A 25722-nucleotide genomic window follows, 5' to 3' on the forward strand; every position below is an offset into this window, starting at 1 on the left:
AGTTATTTGTTATTATTTTTACTATTAAATTTAATGTAAAAAATAATTTAAAGTTTTGTTTTCTCGAAATATGAATTATTTTTAATTTTACTATGTAATTTCCATGTATATTTATATTTTACAGTTTACGACTCCGTTGCACTGAGCATCGTATCGGTGAGTCTTATCAATTTTTTAAAATTAAATTTTGGGTAATAATTTTATGAAAATCGTCGCCGAAACTTACAATGTTGTGCATTTTTGTGCGTGAAACACGAATCTGTAAAAATTCTCCCTCTTATGAGGGAGGAAATTACCTATACTATAACTTTTTCCTATTTAAAACCGACAATTTTAATTTACATATTTGTGTTTTGTGCCAAAAATACACAAATATTGTAAAGTTTCGACGAAATCGGAGAGGACGGAGCTCTCCTTCAATATTACTTTAATGTTTTTTCTCTTATCCGCGAGTGGCGGATTTATTATATATCGAATGCAATTTAAATTGAAAAATATATTATCATATCGAGTGGAATTTGAATTGAAAAGCAAACAGGCACGATATATCTACATAATAGAGGTTGACATTATTTTTGTTAATGCCTTACTGGGAGAGGGGGAAGGAAAGAGACAGAATACACATATAAAATTTGCATGTCAAACTCAGGTACCATATATTCCTATCTTTCTTTTCTTTAAATTATGCGTCATTAGACTCTTTATATTATTACAGAAAGCAAAGCCATTTCGTCTTCTTTATCGTATCGTTAATCCGTTTATCGGAGTTGCGTGTCGTATATATAATTAATCGCGACAGTTCTCATATTATGAACATAAAAATCATGAATAATAAATACAATGATTAATTATAAGTGAAGATGATAATACAAATCACATAGGGGCGATTTCATTCTATCGTATATCTACTAAAAACTTCGCGCAGGCGCGTCGGTGCACTTGTATTTGCAAAAATTTAATTCATTTAATTACGAAATTAATTTTTTTCTATATATTTTAATAAATTAAATTCTTATTCTATATTTTACTCCTTAAAAAAATCATTTCTCAAGCCGAAGTGACGATACTCTCATTGCGAAAGCGCAAAAGTCGTCCGAATATTTAACGAAAAAAAATGGCAAAATACACAAAACGCGTTTAATAAATAAATAATTAGTATGAATTGCTTGTGCATTATTAATTTTGTTGATCCCGGTGCGCCCGTTCGGGAGTTAAGGAAGCGTGAGAGTAAACTACGTGGGAAACGAAACGGGAACGTAGAATTCGAGCTCGGGGAACGGCTCGAAGAATTATAAATATAATAGCGTTATTAATTAAACGTGTAAATTCGTCGATGGCAGAATATGGGATGGAATATTGCGTTGCGTTATTCCCACAGAGACGACGTCGCCATCAGCTGTCGCACCTTGTGCCAGGGGAAACGCGGTTTCTCCTCGTCTTCTACGTGACCTATAATAACAAATCGAAAGATTATCAGTCGTAAAATTTACATCTTAAAGCCATCTTTAAATATCATGTAATATTTATTGTTGGAACGCGTACTCGAAATGCTGCGGGAATATCGCAATGGTCGTCCTCTTCTATTTCCTTGTACGCACATCATTCCGTATACTCGAATGCCCGGAACGCTGGCATAAGTCGGCTGATCGTGACTCATAGGTCCTTCTACATAGACAGAACATTAAATGTAAAAGCATGAAAAGTGTTACGCATAAACTCGCAGTTTTTCTACTTCTTTGTAACTTAAAAAAAAAGAACCATTTTTATTTCCACACAGAGAGAATTTATTAAAAATCATGGTAATCGTGGCACAATATAGTGTTGGAAGAACTTATTAGGATTTCTCTGATCAATATTTACCACGATAAAAATATTACTATCTATCACAATAAGATATAAAATATGTTTGATTAATTTTAGTAACATGTATAGTAAAGTTTCAATAATTTTTAAATATTTATATTAAAAACTAGAGATTAACTTTATGGAGAATAACTAATATAAGGAAAACTATAGAAAGAATTTTTTTAGAATTTATTCTGAAATTTATGATAATCGTAGAACAATATGATGTTGGAAAAATTTTATAAGAGTTTCTCTGCGATTAAAAATTTACCATCAATAAAAAATATGAATATGTATACATAATAAAATTAATCGAACATATGTTATATCTTATTATGGTAGATATTAATATTTTTATTATATGATTTTCAGGATAAATTCTAAGAGAAAATTCTCTTTGCATTGCAATAGAATAATCATTCTAAAAATTAAGGACAGTTTTCTCTCTCTTTCCCTTTTTTGGGGTCATTTTGAATCTACGTATCAATTCTTGGTGCGATGGAATTGAGCTGCCGCATCAATTTTCAAACTTTAAATCAATCAAGCGAAATTTTATTCAACTGTTTCTCACTTACCGAGTATGTTTGTGTCGGGACATCGGCATATTACGAGGTAATGCGATTTTCCTGTACGCACGTTCTGCAACGCTAGTAGGGACCAATCTCGTGACGCTCTGCACTCTCGCATCTCGGCAACCGGCTCGCACGTTTTTACTAAGGTCAAGGCCTGGAAAGTGTACGCAATGAGCGTTGTCCTTTTATAAGTTTCTTTGTTAATCAGATACTGTAATTACGTGTTTTATATCACATTTTTTAGTAATATTATAAATGATATACAGAGATATTGAAAAAATTTGTCAACTTAATTAAATCGTTCAACTAAATATTATTTTGTTAATTGAACATCAAGAAATATTTAAATTAAATATAATATAAAATCTAACAGCGCATACTCTTGACTTAAATATTAATATATGTTTAATTCACAAAATAGTAATTTAGTTGAACAGTTTAGCCAAGTTAACAATTTTTTTCAGTGTATATTATTATATATTGTATATGTGCACACAGAGAAAATTTTTTCTTAGAATTTACCCTGAAAATCATGATTATCGACAATATTGTATTGGAAGAATTTTATAAGAGTTTCTCTGATTAATATTTACCACAATAACATATAAAATATGTTCGATTAATTTTATTATGTACATATATATTAATATTTTTTATGGTAAATATTAATCCTCTTATAAAATTCTTTCAATACCATATTGTTTCACGATTATCATGATTTTCTTTTCAGGGTAAATTTTAAGAGAAAATTTTCTCCGGGTACATCATATTATTTATATGTAATATTTATTTATTAGTTTTATACATACATTTATAAAATTTTCTTTGAAAATATATTACATAGCATTATATATAATGTGTGAACAACAATTTAAGGAGATGAAAATTGAAAATATTATCACGATCAGCGTATTTGGGGGGGGATCAGCATTGATTATTGATTATTTTTTACAAAAATATTAAACCTTTCTTTATTGCAACGTTGCTAGGATTTTACGGTATGTTATAGTAATGAAATTACAGTGATATTGAAATTGGAAATTGGAAAAGTCATCTAATGTGAAAGCAAGCTTTGTCCCGTATAAATACGGGACAATCATCGTGTCGAATATTTAAATTCGTTCCTCGGACTTCCGCGATGACTGTCTTTTCGAACGGTGATTCGAGTTGGCGTGCAAGTCACGGTTAATACACGAACGAAAGTGAACGAGTTTTTCTCATGGCGGGAAACTCGCGTTTAAGAGCATCCGAGCCGAGTCGGTCATACCGGGGATGGCGCCTTGTACCTTGTACAAGATACCGTTTCCGTGACAGCTCGATGTCTTAAGTACTAGAATAAAACATTGTGTAGGAAATGCCGCAAACTTTTAAACGCTCTCGCGTTTTCCTCGATTGTACACCATCGTTTTTCCTTGCAACACGTGTAATTTCGAGAGTAATTATCGATAATATCATCTCCATTCGTGAGCTCACGATTCGAATCACTTAAAATATTAATTGAAATTATTGACAATTGTTTATTAAATACAAATTTAGATATAAAAAAATTAGTAAGAGCCCCAGATGTAATTAATTTTTAAATTCTTTTATATATTTTATACAATATTTATTAGTTTCTGCTATATTTATTTTCTATACTTATCCAAAAAAAAATATAAAGGAAGAGAAATTTAAAAATAATTTTGTTGTACCTAATATATGTGCCTAGCTCTTATTAGCCTTTTTATATTTATATATCAGAGCCATTTTGATTTATTATGACATTTTATTAATTGTGCATTTATCATGCAGCATCGCGTTCTCGAGTCTCTGCTCCTCGTAATAATACACAGAGAGAGAATTTTCTCTTAAAATTTACCCTGAAAATCATAGTAATCGTAGGACAATATGGTATTGGAGCAATTTTATAAAAGTTTCTCTGATAAAATATTTATCACAATAAAAATATTAATATCTATCATAATAAGATATAAAATATGTTTGATTAATTTTACTATACTAAATAAAATTTATTGAATTCGAATAAGCATTTATTTCAATTGTTAAATAAAAAAATTATTTGAAACTATAATGATATTGATTTGATGTAAAAAATATTTATTTAATATAAGAAAATTTATTTAATAATGAGAAAATCCTTTTCAAAACAAATAAATATTTATTTCAAATAAATAATGTATTAGGTAGTATTGAAATAAATATTCGTTAATTTAGTCATTTTTGTCAGTGTATGTACATAGTAAAATTTCCATATTAATATTTTTTATCGCGGTAAATATTTAATAAAAAAACTCGTAAAATTCTTCCAATACCATCCTATTGTCCCACGATTACTATAATTTTCAGGGAAAGTTCTAAGAGAAAATTCTCTTCGTGTAAGTCGGCGATATAGATTATCGGTGAAGAGAGTCATTTAAAAGTTCAACCAACCTTGGTTCGCGGATCGGTCACCAGCTCGGTCGTGTGCAGGTCGTCGCTGTCCAAGGACGCGCTGCACGGATCCCGGTATCTTCCGGGACAGGCACACAGCGGCTGCGTGAAGTTCAATCTTACGTAAACGGCGTTGCACACTTGCTGGACCGCGCACTCCGGCAGCAAATAGATGTGCTGATTGTGCGGATAGTAGTGATATTTGGTCGGTTTCGCGAGCGCCGCGCTGGCTCCCTCCGGCAGTCGTACTCCCGTCTGTGAAAGGAGCAGTAAATTAGCTAGGAAAAGATGAGATAAAAATATGTAAATTCATCTTAGATAAGATGAAGATGATTTTGTTTTAAATATATCTAGATAAGAGATAAAATTATATGGCGAGTCATCTAGATGATTTTCTAGATAATAATTTTTAAGACTGCTTTTAAAATTGCTTATGTAAACACAATTATATAAAAAATGTTAATTATAAAAGGGATATGAAAATATATTCATATTTTTATTTGTAAGTTTTTATCGTTTACTGTTCAAGTTTTACTACTACTTAAATATTTTTATTTATTATGACTCTAAACCAAATTATCTGAATATTATTTTAGATAATTTAGTAAAGATAATACTTTTTTTTTTATTTAAGATGCGCAGATATAGATAATACATATTTTTATTAGCTATATAAAGATAAAATGATGTCAAAACTTTATCTAGATGATTATCTATATAATTTTATTTAGATAACAGGAAACACTGAAAAGGAGAAAAAAGGTTACGCATTCTTCGGTAGCGTCATGTAATGGCACGTCACGTAATTAAACGATTTTTCGGAGCTACGGCTGATTATAGGGCTCTCTCTAAAAGGACTCGCGTTTTTTCGTTCGATTGACACGACCGTTATCTTCGCGTTCGTTTAACTTCGTTCCGTTTGTATATATTGTTCGAATCTTGAGATACATTCTAAAAATAATTTCTTCTGAATAACAGATTCTCTAACCAATTTGGAGATGACTTTTTTTTCTTGTTTAACGAAGAGACATCGATAACTTTCGAGCTCGTCACAAATTTTGTTCGAAAGCTTAAATTTATTCTTCAGTTAATTTCAAGTAAAATTTAATTTGGTGCACCGAAAGAATTTTTTCTTAGAATTTACCCAGGAAATCATGGTAATCGTGGACAATATGGTATTATTTGAAAAATGTATCATAATAAATTCATCAGAAAAAATATTAATATCTCTTATTATTATAAAAATTAATATTTCTTATGGTAAATTTTCAAGATAAATTCTAAAAGAAAATTCTCTCTATGTAGACTTAATTTTCAAGATACATATGATAGAATTGAAAATTAGGAAAAAATGATGACCTTAATCGATTAGAGAATCTGCTGTTAAAAAGGAACACCATAATGATTAGAGGATTATATAAGAAATCTGTGATTACGAAAATGAAAATGCTCTTATTTCAATTGTGTCATTTCATTGGAATGAAAGCAGCGCATCGTTACTGTAGCATGATTCCGCGGTAAACGAAGTCTTCGTGTATAAGGTAAGGTACCTCATTAGCAATGTTTCTGTGTTACATAGGCGATTATGCGGCGTCTTTTCACTTGTGTGATTCACACTTTCCCTCTACCGTTTCACGAACAAACAATTGAGACACGAGATATGTAAATGAAGAAAGACGAGACGTAAACTTTCATTCCGATAACGATCCAATTTTGTGAAATCCTCAATTTATTCGAAGAAAGCGCATGTATCATCAAAGAGTTACGACGTTTTACACATACTCGATACATTTTATAAAGATCTCTCATTTGTAAGAAAAAACGCAGACCTTGCCAAGCGCAAAATTACTAGCTTGTAAAGTGGCAAATCAGTTCTTCAGTGAAATAGATCCTCGATATCTATTTCGGGAGGCTGTATACGCGTACGTACACCTACCGATCGCGTGATGGAAATTGTTAGTAGAGAAAGGAAGCGAGCTACGAGGGAGAGGAATAAGAAGACGGGGGCAAAAAAGAAAACGGACGGAATATGCTCGGAGTGCGAGATAGAGAGAGAGAGAAGAAGAGAAGAGGCCGTAAAGCCGAACAGACAGGCGGAGGCAAAACGCTTGGGCAAATCGATGGGGGTACAGGATGGTGGTTCGTACGGATATCCATCGCCGGTCAACTTCCTGGAACGTGAGACTATGCTCGAGAAACGATCCTCGGAGCCGGGTCCCGCTTTTTCTTTACTCTGGCGTATCGTTTATCTCATTTACCGCACTCGAGTCGCAATCATCTCACTCGATCTTCTCTTAAAAAACCTACGGATCCAGGAGAGAACGACGATATAAATAGTTTTGCTCGCGTATCGCGGATTTCACTACTCAATCCTTCAAACCGGAAAGCTACTCGTGCTTTTCTTATTTTCAAATCAATATAATATCATTCTTGAAATCATATAAGACGCCGCGCCGGTTGAAATTGAAATTGCAGATTTGCAAGTCCACAGAGAATTTTCTCTTTGAATTTATCCTGAAAATTATGATAATCGTGGGTCAACATGGTATTGGAACAATTTTATCAGAGTTTCTCTGATTAATATATTTACTATAATAAAAAAATATTAATATTCATCGCAATAATTAAGATATAAAATATGTTCGATTAATTTTACTATGTACATATTAATATTTTTTATTGTGATAAATATTAATTACAGAAACTCTTATAAAATTCTTTTCCAATTGTCTCATGATTTTCAGGATAAATTCTAAGAGAAAATTCTCTTTGTGTACTTATAGAAAGGAAACTTATATATCTTCCACATATTTTAGAAAGATGATGCTTGTGAGAGGGTGTATCTTCTTCCTCATTCCTATCCCCTATGAATTTCGATCTTAATAAGCGATCAATTGAACATGAATGAAGAAATAATGAAGACTCGCGAAAGAATGCCAGAGTGTCTAGCGGTCAGGGAAATCTGCAAAATTGAGCATTGTCTAGGAATTTTATAAATCTGGAAAAGTGAGGAAATTTTACCATTTATCTGGATTTTTTCACATTATTCTCAATAATTTGAAATTTTTTATTAAATAAATATAAACTTTTCCTTGACTCCCAGCACTCTAATTTTCTGTGTTGTTAAAAATCGATTCATCTACAGCGTGTTCGTTAATTTATATTTTCATCGTCGCGTTATTTTATTTCAATGTGTTTGATAGAGATAAAACTAAAAAATTTGATACAATATAAATTAAAAAGGCGATTATTTAAATATATTATAGTAGTAACATGTTTGTTTCGATTATCGCGTACATAATGCAGATTGTATAATTGATTTAAATTTTTGTTTTTGTAACTTCCGAACCGTTTCATTGTTGACAGAAATATCTCAAGGATTTCATGATTTAACAATTAATTGATCTATCATATAGATATATGCAAATTATATATTTGCGGAAAAAATACTAAAAAGTCAGGGAATTTTTTTCATTGACTCTGCTGGACACCTTGATGTGTATAATTTCGAGCTTCTCTCGCATTTGATAACATGGTGAACAGACTCGTTTCTACTTCTAGGAGAAATCCTTGATATTCACTCGATGAACTTTGTCTCTGTGTTTCTTTCGTTTCCCCGACCTTGTTCGCGGCGCGATCGTAATCGGCGGTGGTGATTGGCCTCCTCCGTTGATCCGCGACTTTATATATTTTTTCAAGACGATCTCCCGTTCTCTCTCTCTCTCTTTCTCTATCTGCGGTGTCTCGGTGCCGAGTCGACTTGACCCCGAGAGCGAGTCGCCGCGGCGTTAAAACCCGCCCGACTTTAAAAATAATGTCATCGCGTGCTGTATAAATCCACCACACGTATATATACCTCTCGGGCTACAAAACGCTCGTTTATAAAGCGGTCGTTGACCGAAACGCGATCGCATTCCCTCGAGTTCTCTGCCGGGGTCACTCTTTCACGCCGGGTTTGCTCCGCGCGATTTCTTTGGAATTTTGCGGATTCTCCGTTTTCCTCTTTTTTTTCCTTTTTTTTCTTTCATCAATCTCCTCACGCTCCTTCCGAGTTCCGTACTCGTGTACTTATGTATTTACTCGTAGAAAAGTTCATTCGCGTTCGAATACATAACGGTTTTGATAAGCAATGAGATGAGGAAGATAAGTTCTGAATAGCAAAGCCAGGTGCAACAGCAGATCGAAGATAGATGATATGATTAAAATTGTGGTAATTTAATTAAAAAAAATAGCTAATATTATATCCATTAACTATTCAGGATACAATAATTGTCTATAAATTATTGAAGCCAAAGAAAATATAAATATAAAAGTGTAATAAATATGTTCAAGCTTAAGACACAAAAAAGTTCCGTACAGTAATAATAGAAAATAATCACATCGTTAAAATATTATTCGAATAATAAAGACCGCAGTATCTTCCTTTCATCGCTTCTTCTACGTTTTCACGTTCGTCGTTCGCTTCCCTCTTCTATGTCGTAGAAGAAGCTCGTAAATAAAGCTTCGTCGAGTCGAATCGCGGTAAGTATCCGATTAAAACGGAACCGCTAATTGATTTGCCGTCTTTATTCCGCCTAAATGCAGGAAGAGAGTACTTGTTCACGAATTACTATCCATGGACATGGGTGTTCGCAGGATTTTTTCCAAGAGGGTACATATTTTTTTTCTTCTTAATTAAATTTTTTTGCAATTTTTTATTTTTTTATTTTTTTTTATATTAAATATGCAAATAAATTTCGGTGTTTATTAAGGAGAGCAAATTCTTAATTTTTTTACTGATTCCAAAAGTGGGCAAGTGCTCCTCCTGCGGACGCTCATGTCCATGCAGAAATATATATATATATATATATAAAATATATTGTACATATAACACAAAGTAGCACAGAGTGAATCGATTAAAGCTCGACGAATAGGCCGTGGTAAATTATCCGTAGCAATATCGGCCTCTATCTTCTCGTCCCCGGCCCCCCTTTATCCTGTCTCTTTCTGTTTTTCTTTCTCTATGCGTCTTTTCTTTTATTTTCCTTCGCATTTTCTTTTCGTCTCGACATCGTCACGTTCCACTACCGATATTAGCACCGGCTGATCCGTTTGCGTCACGACCGTGAACGCTCGCCCTCCTTTCGCCTTTTGTAGATTCGTCGAGCCAATACATCTTGCAAGGTGCAAGGTGCATCGGTAATGCTCGCAATATTCTTCGGACATGCTTGTCTCAAGTGAGCGTGAAGTACATCGATTTTTTTAGGCGAGAGAAATAATTGGTCGAAACGATATATTATAATGCGAAAAACGGATTAGAACCGATTATGATAAATCGTGTGATTTCACATTTTCAATCCTTTATTTGGTGATATCAATTTTTTCACGCGAGAAAAATAAAACAGATTTTACGTATATGTATATGTATCAAAAATTATTTTTGGATTTATATAAACATTTTTTTACATACGCATGTGTGTAGTATATTTTTTTCTCGCACGAAAAAATTCATTAATTAAATTATTTTTGTTTTTATATAAAAAATATTATATATATGTATATAATTTCTTTATTTTTTCGCGCGAAAAAAAATGGATATCGAAGAATTAAAGAAGCGATATTTGAACGCGATTTCATAACACGATAATTATAACAAAGACAATTCTATATATATGGTCTGTCATAAAAATGAGATTAAATATGCAGTGTTTAATGTGGCAAGCAAAACTAAAAAGTCGTAATCACGCGGAATGTATGTAATCCTTTTTTTAAGAACAGTTTCAATTTATTCGACTGCGTTTATGTATTATAGTATTTTTTACAAGTACATGTATACCTCGTCTCCGTATTCGTACATGATCATTATAGAGTGACAAAGATAGCGATAAGAATTAAAAAAAAGTATTTGGTGATCATGTTTTATCGCTCAGATTTTTCGGAGGCAATAAGTCGAAAGACTACGAAATTGTTAAAAATAAATTGCGCGCTGGTAAAAACCGTGATAAAGCATGATCACCGAATGCTTTTCTTAACTGTTTATTAAAAATATTATGACATATGAACGTAACCGAATGAATACAACTATTATAAAGGAAGGATTATACTTTACATTTCGCATGATTATGTTTTTCACTGTTGTCCATTATATTATAAAAGCTACATACTATATTTAATCTCATTATACTTTTCTGACAGATCATGTATATTATATGTGTATTTAAACAAATTAATGAATAAAATTAATAAAATATATACAAATTGTATATAAATATTCTAATAACTACTCTGATTTTACATCATTTGCACGTTGCATTTTATTTATATCGAATGAAAAAGATTCTAATCGAGAAAGTGACTAGTCGAGAAATGTGGCTAGAATTGCGGTTGTAATATATCTAAGATTGTGTGTAATCCGTGATGTTGGTAATTGAAGCATCATCTATTTAAGAATTAGACGATCATTAGCCGACGAGAGTAATTTCTGCGGTTGTAAGTCTCGGATATCATGATTCGTTCGTCGTGAGGAATCGTCGCGGATGCCGCGCGTTTCCGAGAGATTCTTACAATACAATTATTAACCTTAGTGGAAAAGAACCCAACGGTTCGTTTACCGTTGCGCTCTTTTCATGGTTGTTTTTGTTAGATCAAGCGCTTGTGTGCGTTTGTATACGTATAGAAACACCATCGAGTATCTATCCAGTATTATTATTAGTCGCGCACGAAACGGCGACTATCATTGCTTCGATTGTCACATTGGGGATTCTTTATAATCTCTTTACATTTTATGGAGAATGGTAACACGCGAATCTTTCATAAGAGTGCCTGACACATTTCCGTCATCTATTTTGCTCTCTTTAATTACGACACACATCCATTTATCTAGCATGAGAGATTCTGAGATATAAGACTACTTATTCCTTTGATTAAATGTGTGAAAGTAATAAATATTAAATACGGAATTTGTAATATTAGGTATATATCTGTTGATTAATTAACGCTAGAAAGATCAGAGATAGCTAATTCGTTTCAATATTACCTGTGCAATTTTACGATAACATTTTTGTTCCAATTAGTGCTATCATATAATTATGTCATCAGTGTTATTAATATTACTGTGAAAATTTTAGATGTGAAAATTCAGAGTTTTTTTGAAATGTTTTATACGTGTCAATTTATCATAATTATTCGATGTAAAAATATAATTGTGTCTTTGCATTATGAATAACGAATCAAATATAATAGTGTAAAAAAAGCCAGATATTTATTCTCTATACAATTTCGCACAGTTCTTCGGTTTGAAAACAAATTTTCTGATCTAATAATTTCTACACGGATATAGAATTTTCTCTCAGAATTTACCCTGAAAATCATGATAATCGTGAGACAATATGGTATTGGAAAATTTTATAAGAATTCTGTGATTAATATTTACTACAACAAAAAACATTAATATGTGCATAGTAAATTTTACTAGTAAACTTTCTTACATAGTAAAGTTAATCGAACATATTTTATATCTTATTGTGATAAATATTAATCAGAGAAAATTCTTCCAAATATTGTCCCACGATTACCATGATTTTCAGGGTAAATTCTAAAAAAAAATTTTCTCTGTGTATTTATATTCATCGCAGTAAAAATTTCATCACGATGTTGGATGGTGTTCTTAAAACAATGAAAATTATTAATTTTGAGAAATCAAAAAAGTATTAAAATGTATCTTAAAAAGATAAAAAGAGAGATTGGAAAAAATGATTAGAGTAATAGTAATACAGTAGATCAGAATCATATTGCTATTATTCTCCAACTTGTTCCGAGCAGCGCCGTGGGATTATTCTAATTTTGCAATTATTCATTTCGTCATCGCGCTCGGAAAACTGTGCTAGAGCAACACTCCGTTACGCGCGTAACTCGGAAGCGCGCGTAGCGAGGGCAAAATTCCTATTCGGGACCGTTAGTGAAGTTCTCTATTTCTATCTCGCTCGCGCTATCGTACGCTAATGCGGCGCGAGCCGTTGAAAGGCCGCGGTCGTAAGTATCGGGATACTCTTATACAATACCCCGACATGCGGAACATTAAAAAAAAGGCATCTCTCTGAAAAATGTAAAGATGGAAATTTACGATTTTATTACGACTTTGAAAGTTCCGTTCGAGCGATCTGTGGAAAAGATAATGAGTTCGCATGTTATTATACATTTTATAGGAAGCGTTATTATTCTCGAATCTTTTATAGGTTGAGCGATCTATTTCTTTTTTTTTTCGAACTAATTACGAGGATGTATTTCTTCTTCGATATCTCGACTTTCTTTAAAAACCTGGAAAGGTTTCATAATAAAACATAAGCGTGTTTTATTTCGCAACATATATTTTACGTAGAAACTCTTATCGCGTGTTACAAGATGTTTCATCCTTGGCATTTTATACCGCTAGCCAGGGGTAACATCAACCAGGTGTTTGTCTTCGATAAAAGTTTTACATTAAAGGCGAGACATTTGGCTCTTTTTAACACGTGTTACTCCGATCAGTGTTCAAGAAGGAAGCAACGATATAACAATAAAGATAATAATCGCGAATAATGAATTCATAATAGATGATCACGATGACAGATGGAAATCGGGGTTAGTCGATAAATCAAAAATTTATGTCGAGTACACATATGTATATTGTATATAGTTATATATATCGGACAATTTAGCGTTCAAGACACGATTGTTACCTTTAGTTTAGACATGCGTGACTAATGTATGCGTGTATACACTGTAATAATGGTTTCCCCTCTGTCCAAGCGTACTTCCTTCTTTAGATGCTGTATAAAATAATCGAGGAGAATTGTCTCTTCGAAGAAATTTCATGTCGCAAAATTAGTAGTTTCGTGAAAAAAATGTGTTATTGCGCGTTTTTTCCCCAAGTCTTTGTCTTAAAAAAAAAACGATCGTTTTATTACAAGCTTCTTGCCCTAGTGACGATATCCAATTCCCATACGGTAGAAATCGGTATTCGTCGACGCGGTATATACACGCGAACAATTCCCAGCGATTTTTCATTCGATATTGGATGAATGGTGCGACTCGTATCACCTCCGCAAACCCGTCATTAGACAGGTCGAGTTCTTCTTCCTCTGCGCGCATTGTATGTTTATTGGTTCGTACCAGTTTACCACAAAACTTTACCGTGTGCCAATTACGTATCAAAGTCTCAAATCGCTCGGTTTTCACCGACGTCGGAGATTATGACTTTAATCATGTTTCATACGCAGAGAATTTTCTCCTAAAATTTATCCTGAAAATCGTGGGACAATTTGGTATTGGAATAATTTTATGCGTTTCTCTGATTAATATTTACTATCACACTGAAACAAAAATATTTGTGTAAAATTACGTAATTATGCTGGGTTTTTTTCGACCCAGCATAATCATGCAATATTGCTATACTCATATACAAGATTATATGTAATTTTATATGAAATATATTCTTATATATTTTCAAGATTTAAAATATTCCACTGTGTGTGTGGGTGTGTGGGAACATGAAATTACACATAGGAAACGCTAGTAATGTATAAATGCTATAAAAAATAGGTAAATGTTTATAAAATAAAGTTCTAAGAAAGTAAAAATATTAAATTTAAAATTACAAATGATTTTTGCATAAAAGTAGTAATTTCATCTATATTTTACATATATTTTTATATTAATATGTATTTTTACTTTAAAATAATATGGAAAACAAATTATAATGATAATTATGATGATAAAGTACAATGAACAATTTCTACGTAAAAGTACATGGATTTTTTTGCACAATAAAAAATATTAATATCTACCACAATAAGGTATAAAATATGTTTGATTAATTTTACTATATGTACATATTAATATATTTTTTGTGATAAATATTTAATCAGAGAAACTCTTATAAAATTCTTCCAATATCATATTGTCTCACGATTACCATGATTTTCAGGGTAAATTCTCTTCGTGTAGGTACTTCTGGTGTTTTCTCTTTTTCCTTTTTAAGATCATAACCATCTGTATATAGGTAGAGGAAGCAAGTTCAATTAATCACGGGTAATTAAACCCTTGATAAATTGAACCGGTTAATCGAATTTTCTCTTCCCGTATATTCTCTATCGTATATTATATCATAAGAGGAGAAGTGTTGCGATTTGTGAACAGAAAAGAGAATTAATGAAATCACAGTTAATTAATTTTACTTTTGGTCATGGACGCGTATCTTATTCTTTATTACCTCTTTAAAGAAGCTCTTGAATTTTATTTTTCTTCCGCATTATACTCGGAAATTTAACGTCGGAAAATAAACTCTAAGACGCGGCCAAAAAAAAAGAAAAAATCTAACATAATGCGTTGCAACGCGTTTGTACAATTTGAGAAGCGTTCTTCGTGGACGTATAATGGGCATCCTTTTTTTTTTGCATAGTACAATTTCCCTGCTGGACCAATCTTTATACACACATATATATATATATATATATATGCGATCTTGCTTTGCGGCGAGGCGGCCGTAACAGATAGACAAATAACTCCATTACGCGAGGTATTATGTACCCAATTTACGCATTTTGCCGTCATTCGTGCGGTTATTACAGATACGTTAGAATACTTAATCGTTATTAATGTGTTCCCTCCTCCTCCGTTATGCGCACGCGGCGTATTTACCGTATTCCGCGGAACGAAATCGTCCGCTTGTAATCAAGAGATGCGTTATATTCGCTTATTTGATCGCAAATGACTCAACGGTTTCATACACCATCGGTATACATACACCGCCGTTATCTCGAAGAAACGAGAGGGAGAGAGAGAGACAAAGAGATAGAGGATGATTGCGTATTAAAACGTGTAAATTAGAGCCAACTGCAGAAGTCTCTCTCTGCATCTCCATCGAACGAAGAAAAAAAAGAAAGAAAGAAAAAAGAAAAATTTCTCCCTTCGGCTATAAAAGATTCGCGCCTTAGATGATGATGACCCGATTGCCTGATTGCCTCTTGCTTATCGCGAACGAAGAAATGAACGTTGACGTACGAGCGCACAACACGACGTACACTCGATTAACTTGGATAATTACGACGTAATTCCCAACCGCGTACGTCCCAACTATAATCGTGTGTGCATGTGCATGTGTGTGTGTGTGTTTGTATGTACGTGTGCTCGAATACTCGATTTACTTTCTCGTTTTTGCCATTTTGCACGTGCGCGCCCCGTCCATCTACTATACTACCATATGTAACGACAGAGTAAAGTGGTGCATATATTTTCTACGTACGAAGAGAGAAAGAGATATACATACGAAGACGTGCGCACGCTACTTTCTCGGTCGACCTATATGCGATTTTTTTTCCTTAAAACCCCATACGATCCATCCACGCTGGCTGTATAACTCGAATCTGGGTGCCTTTCTATCGCGCATCATCGGGTACACGCTTTTCTGCGCTCCTTTAAAGTAGGGGAAATGAGTAGGAGGATCGTGCGCAGGAGATAGATAAAGAGAGAGAGAGAGAGAGAGAAATTTCGGATTTTTCTATCGGAAGAGGAAAAGAAGAAAAAAGAGCCCGAGTTTAGCTTGAGCTGCAGCGATTCACGATGTTGCACTCGCAACGTCTTTGACAGTCTAGATTGTTATATAATATATTTCTCACAATTGTTTCCCGGCTTATTTTCTTTCGATCTATATTTGCAATTTAATTTGTAGGATTTATAATATTTGAGAAGGGGAGAGGAAAGTAGCGAAATTTCCTATTGCAGAGATCCTTTGATGAATTTTTAGAGAGAGAATTCAGTTTCTCTTGGAATTTACCCTGAAAATCATGATAATCGTAGGACAATGTGGTATTGGAAGAATTTTATAAGAGTTTTATATTAATATCAATATCTATCTCAATAAGATATAAAATATGTTCGATGAATTTTGCTATGTATATACATATTAATATTTTTTATTATATTGTAAATATTTAATCAGAGAAACTTTTATATAATTTTTCCAATACCATATTGTTCCACCATGATTTTCAGGGTAAATTCTAAAAGAAAATTTTCTCTGTATATATAGATATTAAAGAGACAACTTTGATTAGCGAATTACGGCGGATGACGAAACTTATTTATGAAACTTACTTAGTCTACATTTCGTGAAACGTGAATGAACGTTTCTCTTCTCTTACGTTGATTTTTCTCACTTCTCTTCCGGATAATTTCCGATTTTCTTAGCGAAATTCGCGAGGTCGCGAATGACACGCTACTTCAATCTTGACGTTAAACCGTACCGGAACGTTGACGTTTCGAAAATCATCACATCGTTTGCGTTTCGGTCTATATATGGCGAAACAGCGTGTATACATATAATAAAGAATAAGGACCACGAAAATTCTGGCCCGCGAAATTGTTACGTCCAGGGTGTCTAGCGGTCAGGGAAATCTGGAAAACCGGGCATTGTCAGGGAATTTTATAAATCTGAAATGTCAGTGAAAAGTTAGGAAATTTTACCACATATCTGGATTTTTTCACATTAATCTACATTTGTCTCAATAATTTGAAATTTGTTATTAAATAAATATAAACTTTTCCTCGACTCCCAGCACGTTAATTTTTTGTATTGTTAAAAATCGATTCATCTACAGCGTGTTCGTTAATTTATATTTTCATCGTGTTATTTTATTTCAATGTGTTTGATAGAGACAAAATAAAAAATTTGATAATTGTATATAATTGATTTAAATTTGTTCATTGTTAACGAAAATATCTCAAGGATTTCATGATTTAACATTTAATTGATTTATCATATAGATATATGCAAATTATATTTGGAACAAATAATACTAAAAAGTCAGGGAAAAAATTAGCTTCTGGTCTTGGAAAATCTAACAAAGTCGGAATTTTTGTCATTGAGTCTGCTGGACACCCTGACATCAATCCGCGAGATCGGTATGCTGTAATACATATAATTCAATTGGGCCTCGATATCCCGTTTCGCGGTTCACCGTCGCGTTAGAGCTAATTACAAGCCTATGGAGAAAAACACAGGGGATAAGATAGCAGGGATGCAAGAGTTAGTTGAAAACGGCGGTTTTCGCGGCAAAATCGAAATAATACGAGGCACACGACTCCGCAGAGAGCTCGAGGAGAGTCGGTCACTCGGGGAGATTAATGCACTTACCTCGCTGGTGTAATTTGTCGTCAGCTTGATTTGCGGTCTAATCTTGCCTGGCGACTCTCGTGTCTCCTTGGCCGACGTCAAGGGGACGGTGGTCGTGACATCGGCGACGGCGGAGACCGCTGATTTTCTCAACGACAGTCCCGACGTCGTGTGCTGAGTGGGCGAGATTATTCTCGGCGACGTCTCGGTGAAGCCGGAACTCGAGGAGGAGCCTGCAGCTGGATCGCTCGAGAGACTCGCCGTGGACGAGAACAGGGACGACGCGTACGACGAGGAGGTGGCCGTCGACGTGGACGACGAGGACGTCGACGTCGTCGCGCTCGACGTCGTCGGCGAGATCGACGGCAGCTTCAGCATCGTCGTCGCGGATGTGGTCACCTGAGCTGGAACCTGGTGGACCGTCGTCGCGATCGACGACGGCGATGACGAGCGTAACGTCACGTTCTTCAGGGTGACGTAGGGTAACGTCGCGTTCTTCAGCGGCCTCGAGGCGGTCGTAGCGGTGCTCGAGGAGGTCTTGATAGGCGCGATCGGGGTAGTCTTCTTGCCTTTGACTGGATCATCGGGTCGACCACCCTTCGATGATGAGGATGACGCTGGTACCGCCGATGCTGTCATCAGCAGGGCGAGGAAGACGCAACTGAGTTGGATGATCCGCATTTTTGACGTTTGTTGATTTTACGGGATGAGTTTTCGCTCTTCCTCGGAAAAGAATTCCTCTAGTCGTGAAACGAGATTATTTGATGTCGCTTTAGGACCTGCGAATGAGATAGGAATTGTGTTAATTTATTTATGACGAGGCGTAAAATGGAATTTTTCTCTTTATACACGAACAGAATTTTTTCCTACAAAATATATGGTATTGGAAGAATTAGTTTATAAGTTTCTTTGATTAAAAATATTTATCGCGATAAAAAAAATTAATATGTACATAGTAAAATTACTCAAACATATTTTATATCTTATTGTGGCAGATATTAATATTTTTATTGTAAATATTAATCAGAGAAATATCTTATATTTCTATCTTATATTAAATTATGTTACAAAATTCTTCTAATACCATATTGTCCCATAATTACCATGATTTTAAGGGCAAATTCTAAGAGAAAATTCTCTTTGTGCAACTATAGGTATATTTAGGAATGAAAAAGTTTTCAAGAAAAATATATGTAGGCGCGACCATGATATTTTCACTCTTTTGCGTTTTCTTGTTTGCGTGTACGGAATCTCTTTGCGTTACGTTTCTGTTTTTATTTCGCATATGAAAAATCGTCACTCTCGCTTTTCGGTGTCGATGGCGTCGAACGAGGGAAAGGATTATCGATCGCGTATCTCTGCGGTTTTGCAGAAATTACGCGTGATGCGATAACATAAATAAAACATATCTACCATTACCTACTCATTATCTAGAGTAAAATATTTACTACTTCAATAGATAAAACTCTCCTTTTCTCTCACTCTCGTAATTAATTAATTAATTAATTAATTAATTTACACGTACAAAATTTATATTTTCTCGAAATAGGGAAAATGATCCAGATGTTTGCTAGACGTATCAAGTTCAACTGAAGAGAGAAAGAGAGAAATGAAAGTTTTTATCGCAATCAAAATGTTGCAATCTAACGTAATCGCAATATGATGTATTTAGAGGAATCGTGTGCAGCTTCCGTGGAATGTATACAAGACATTCTACAATTATATGGCACATCCTTCCTTTCACCTGTGTACTTGTTGAATAAATTCAAAGCCGACTGCTGTGACTTGAACGCGAATCGAATTTATCTCAAGAAGACATCTGTTGCATTTAAGGCGTGACTTTTATTTTCGATTTCCAGCAAAATAATTCTCTTTCTCTCTCTTATTTTCTCTTTATACACGAACAGAATTTTCTCTTAAAAAAGATGGTATTGGAAAAATTTTTAAGTTCCTTTGATTAAAAATATTTATCGCAATAAAAAATATTAATATGAACATAGTAAAATTAATCAAACATATTTTATATCTTATTGTGGTAGATATTAATATTTTTTAATTGTGATAAAAATATTTAATCAGAGAAACTATTATAAAATTTGTCCAATATTATTTTGTCGCACGATTAGCACGATTTTCAGGATAAATTCTAAGACTCTCGAGACATTTGTGTCGACAGGGCATTAGATTAAAAGGAATTAGACGGGGGAGGAAGAGAGAGAAACGCGCGCGTTTATTTTGCTCGTCTTTCTGAATGTCCGCGCATTGGTCCATGGCGAAGCTGGCCTCTCATCCGGCTCTCATCCGCTTCCCGACCTATCGTATTTTCCTTTCACGTGCTCGATCCTGTCTTTTGCCGCAACAGTTATCGCACCATTTGCCATACGACACTCCGGTGAAATTGGGTCATTCGTCGGCGCAAACCGAAGCCGTTATCTCGTTGCATTTGCAAGGCCGTATCGAACCGCACGCACATCATATGTTAGATATTACGCGTGCATTAGAATATATGCATATAATATATGTATATATACACGTATCACACGTGCTGAATACGGGATTAGAGAAAGACAAGCTAACGGAAGTGAGAAGGCGACAAGGAATGAATTATGCGATCGTTTCGACCAAGATAACTATCCGCGACTGAGATAACGACCCGATAAACGACTCTGATTAAATATAATCGATGAGTTGAAAAGCGTAACGCGTATTAATATGCGACGCATTCTCCTATCGGATAATATATAACACGTAATATTTATATATAAGACAGAGTAAGGTTTTTTTTTTTTACAGAGAAATCTCTCCGATAACGAGATTCTATCGCAGACTTCGGGATATCTAGATCGATCTTCTCTAGATAAATTATTTAATTTTATTCTCCTGTGTTTGAGAATTTTTGCATTATATAATCGCGTTTTCTGCTTATATACACAGAGAGAATTTTCTCTTAAAATTTACCTTGAAAATAATAATCAGGACAATATGGTATTGGAAGAATTTTATACGAGTTTCTCTAATTCATACTATAATAAAAAAATATTAATATCTACCATAATAAGGTAAAAAATACGCACGATTAATTTTACTGTGTACATACTCTGAAAAAAAGCTATTGAATTCCAATAAATATTTATCTGTTTTGAACAAGGATTTTTTATATCAAATAAATACTTTTTCGCGGCAAATCAATATTATTAGTTTCCCATAAATGATGTATAAAAGAGTATTGAAATAAATATTTATTTAAATAATTAAATAATTTTTTTTAGTGTATTATTATTTTTTATTGTGGCAAATATTTAATCAGGGAAACTCTTATATAATAAATTCTTTATATACCATATTGTCCCACGATTTTCCATAATTTTCAAGGTAAATTCTAAGAGAAAATTCTCTCTGTGCGTATGTATATTCTTCGTCTCCTCTTCCGTCACGGGGTGAACCACACAATATTTAACAGAGAATGGAGTTTCCACACTTAAACCGCAAACGAAGCTCTTAAATGTCCGCGACATCGGGCGTGTTTACGCGAACAATATAGTAATTAGATTATTTCCTTAATGGAGAGCGCGGAGAAAGAAGAAACGGTCGTCTTAAATAAGAGGAGGCAAAACGGTAACAAGTCTCGGAGAATAAACACAAAAGAGACGGTGAATACATATGTGTGTGTGTGTGTGTGTGTGTGTGTGTGTCTACACGTGTAATGTCATGTACAGTAGAAGTGCAAGTCACGTGAGCAAGATAGAGAGAGGAAAAAATTAATTAGCCGAAAATAAGCAAACATGTATTCGAAAGTTTTTTAATACACGTGCTTAATAAAAAAGAGAAAAAAAAACTCACTTGTGTCTAATAATTGGCGATTCGATACGAGCGGTGAAAATAATTTCACCGCTTAATAAAAGCGTCGAGCAATGAGCTAATTGATTCTCTCTCGCGAGAGAGTATATATAAAGAGAATCCGATATTTATGAACCGATACATCGTGCGTTTGTTTCGGTAATTTGTCGGATTAACGAGATTGAAAGGAAAGTCGCGATTAGCGGCGAAAGAGAGGATCTCTCTCTCGCGTTTTCCGAAGGATATACGAGGACGTAAATTTCGCGCTACCTTTTCGGGAAAAACCGGGAAACAAAAACAGGGTGTCTAGCGGTCAAGAAAATCTGGAATTGTCAGGGAGAAAAGTCAGGAAATTTTACTATTTATCTGAATTTTTTCACATTATTCTACATTTGTCTCAATAATTTGAAATTTTTTAATAAATAGATGTAAACTTTTCCTTGACTCCCAACACGCTAATTTTTTGTATTAAAAATCGATTCATCTACAGCGTGTTCGTTAATTTAAATTTTCATCGTCGTGTCATTTTATTTTAATGTGTTTGATAGAGACAAAATTAAAAAATTTGATATAATATAAATAAAAAAAATTGATTTAAATAGTTTATAGTGACATGTTTGTTTGGATTATCGCACATAATGCAGATTGTATAATTGATTTAAATTTTTGTTTTAACTTCCGAATCTTTTCATTGTTTACAAAAATATCTGAAGAATTTTATGATTTAACATTTAATTGATTTATCATATACTGTAGATATATGCAAATTATATATTTGGAAAAAATAATATTAAAAAATCAGGGAAAAATTCTGGTCTTGGAAAATCTGAAAAAGCGAGGGAATTTTGTTGAGTCTGCTGGACATCCTGAAAAAGGAAGACGAAAAAGGAAGCAGAAAGCCGCGATGCGATTTGCCGACGACTGTAACTGGCCTAACGGATCTTTTGGTTAAATTGGCTTAACATATTACGGCCCTTTCCCTCGTCTTGGTTCATTGTAACGTAGTTACATCATCTCTCACCGCAGAAAGGAGAGATAGAGATCGCGGATGATTGTGGTGTATCAAAGAAACCGTATACGCCATATACGTGTTCGCTTTCTTTGAAATAATTCGAAAGACCGGTTATTCTTAGCGCTGCGTGTCGATTTATACCTTAGAGGTGTAAAGTTGAAGGAGTATATGATGAGCCGAGAATGGGAAATCGGTGTCCATCATTATTGCAAAAGTAAAATGAGATATTCCTTTCCTCAAGAGGAAAACAATTTGTTTCGCAAATCACTCGACGAAGATATAATATATTAGGGTGAGAATAACAGATCGTTACGTTCCCTCGCTCGTTCTAAACAGGAAACAGCAATATTCGCGATAAGTAAAAGAAGAAGAAGAAGAAGAGGCGGCTTTCCGACACTCTCTGGTATTTGGGATAAGACATTCAATGAAGAATACACCGCCCACCGCCCCGATTCGCATCGGTAGCGCCGGTAGTTGGACATGTTCCGTAGATTGTAACGGAAGTACGAAGAGCAAAAGGGGACGATCGGAATGTCGCTTCTTCTTCTACTTCTTCTTCTAGTTAGAAGAAATATCTTTCTAGTTCGCGACGAAATTATCGATGTCGAACGAATCTCGTTCGCAAATGGAGCAAGTTAAAGAGGACGCAAATATACTTTGCTTTATTCCTTTTTTTTTTTTTTTTTTTTTTACATTGAATTTATTTGCATATTTTACAATATTTGTGAATTTATTCGTAGCGACTTGATAGTACAATAATTTTTGTAGAAATTCTGTCAGAAGTGACTTGATGCACTAAGGTTGCAACTTACAACTTTTATGGCTTCGAAGAATAAAAAATAATAGCAATTGTTTTATTATCGAAGCGCAGCAACTTGTACTGACAAACATCTCCCAATAATTATATAATATAATAATTAAAAATAAAATGAGGATAATGTGTCCAAATATATATTTTAGTTAATATTTATACTTGGTCTTTATAGAAATTATAAAAAAATAACAATATTAGAAATTTATATACAAAGAAAATTTTCTCTTAGAATTTACCCTTAAGAATTTTATAAGAGTTCCTCTGATTATATAATATTTACCACAATAAAAAATATTAATATGTACATAGTAAAATTAATCAAACATATTTTTATTAATATTTTTATTGTAGTAAATATTAATAAGAGAAACTGTTTTTATAAAATTCTTTCAATATCATATTGTCTCACGATTACCATGATTTTCAGGGTAAATTCTAAGAGAAAATTCTCTATGTAGAAATTATATCAGAATCAACGTGACTTGACATCGTGATACACTAAGGTTGCAACCGTCTTTTCACTGCTATGAAAAATAAAAAATAATAACAATTGTTTTATTATCGAAGTATAGTAACTTGTATTCACAGACATCCCTCAATAATTATATAATATATGCAAATATATATTCCAATTAATATTCATACTAGGCCTTTATATAAATCATAGAAAAATAACAGGAATATTAAAAAATGGATATGAAAATAAATGACATGTATGTATGTTTTGAAAACATGATGAGTGGAAGTGAATTCTCGAACGGTAACCAAGTGTAGCAAGTCGTCTCGCTTCTACTTCATTAATATACAAACGAAATGAGCAAGTTCGTACCTCGTGAAGTGTACCGACTCTGACCCTCGACCTTGACTTTCGTCCTCGCTTCGGCTCGAGTGCGACCTCGGCAGCGACCTCGACCGCGATCCCTGATAGGAAAAGAACTCCGCCTTGACAAGCCGGTAGACAAGCAGTCAGTCAGTCGGTTTTACAATCCAACGTCTGCGGTCGATCTAGCACCTGTGCTTTCGGTCTGTCTCTCGGAAGGAAATTCTGCAGTTCGTTTATCGCACTTTAGAACAATCGAGTAGTTCGCGAGATGGTTTTTTTCTGGCAACACCCGAGATATCGCGATGGAGAATCGTTCGATAGCACCCCTCGGAGTCACCCTCTTCAGGGCGTTCCTCGTCACTTGGAAGCGAGAGAGGTTCTGTTTAGGCGCCTTGGATGAAACAAAAGGCCTTGTGCTATACCAGCTTCTGAGATAGACTGTGTTATAGGTGAGGTTGAAGAAAACTGCGCGAGATGCGAGATTGTTTCGGGGTTTGCGCCCGACTGCGGCCTCGCGTAGGACGCTCTGTGCCTATGAGTCCCCGCTAGTCCCACTTACCAACCAACCAGAAACTGCTCGGGTATAGTCGGGAATCCTAAGCTGTGCATCTCTCCGCCAATCCACCTTCCACTCCTTCCTTCCTCCGGTGCTGTGCTTTGCGTCGCCGGTGCTCACTTCGGGCACGTATACAACAGGGTACTCGCGCTCGTGCGGGATTTATTTCTCGTGCTTTTTCTTTTCCCGAGATGAAAGAGCGAGCGAGTTTCGCGCGAGGAACGAAATTGTTTCTGGATTTAGCTTTCATCGACCGCGAAGAGGTATCCAGCTATTCATTGATTTTGATCAATTGTCAGAAGTTTGTCCATTTTTATTCTTCATTCATTGATGTCTAGAAAATGTTATTAAACAGCTGTCAACTATATTCTAAATAGATATCAACTTTTCTTTGACTCCCAGCACACTAATTTTCTGTGTTGTTCAAAATCGATTCATCTACAACGTGTTTGTTCATTTATATTTTCATCGTCGTGTTTTTATTTCCATGTGTTTGATAGAGGTAAAACTAAAAAATTTGATATAATATAAATAAAAAAGATGATTATTTAAATAGTTTATAGTGACATGTTTGTTTCGATTATCATACATAACATAGATTGTATAAATTATTTAAATTTTTTATTTAACTTTCTTTTCATTGTTGACAAAAATATCTCAAGGATTTTATGATTTAACATTTAATTGATTTATCCTATAAACAT

At 34.1% G+C, this 25722-nt stretch overlaps 2 protein-coding genes across 3 annotated transcripts in view; one reads left to right on the top strand and one right to left on the bottom strand.

Annotated features, from left to right (window-relative positions):
* Positions 1–25722, top strand: part of LOC114945125 (elongation factor-like GTPase 1) — a 51919-nt gene that overhangs the window by 7294 nt on the left and 18903 nt on the right. The window lies entirely within an intron of this gene.
* On the bottom strand, positions 639–24948 carry dsx-c73A (doublesex cognate 73A). Of its 2 annotated transcripts, none has more exons than XM_029321221.2 (6): positions 24469–24948; positions 17998–18755; positions 4848–5102; positions 2421–2571; positions 1543–1665; positions 639–1449 (listed from the first exon to the last, which is right to left on the bottom strand). In XM_029321221.2, exons 2-6 carry the CDS (start codon positions 18655–18657, stop codon positions 1367–1369), a joined length of 1272 nt encoding a protein of 423 aa, XP_029177054.1. In that variant the 5' UTR covers positions 18658–18755; positions 24469–24948; the 3' UTR covers positions 639–1366. The 2 variants fall into 2 exon arrangements, with proteins under 2 accessions (XP_029177054.1, XP_029177053.1); XM_029321220.2 differs by lacking the exon at positions 24469–24948 and adding an exon at positions 19080–20601.

This window comes from Nylanderia fulva, unplaced genomic scaffold, assembly GCF_048542155.1.
Source record: "Nylanderia fulva isolate GAGA-0341 unplaced genomic scaffold, ASM4854215v1 Scaffold7, whole genome shotgun sequence".
Classification (NCBI taxonomy): Eukaryota; Metazoa; Arthropoda; class Insecta; order Hymenoptera; family Formicidae; genus Nylanderia; species Nylanderia fulva.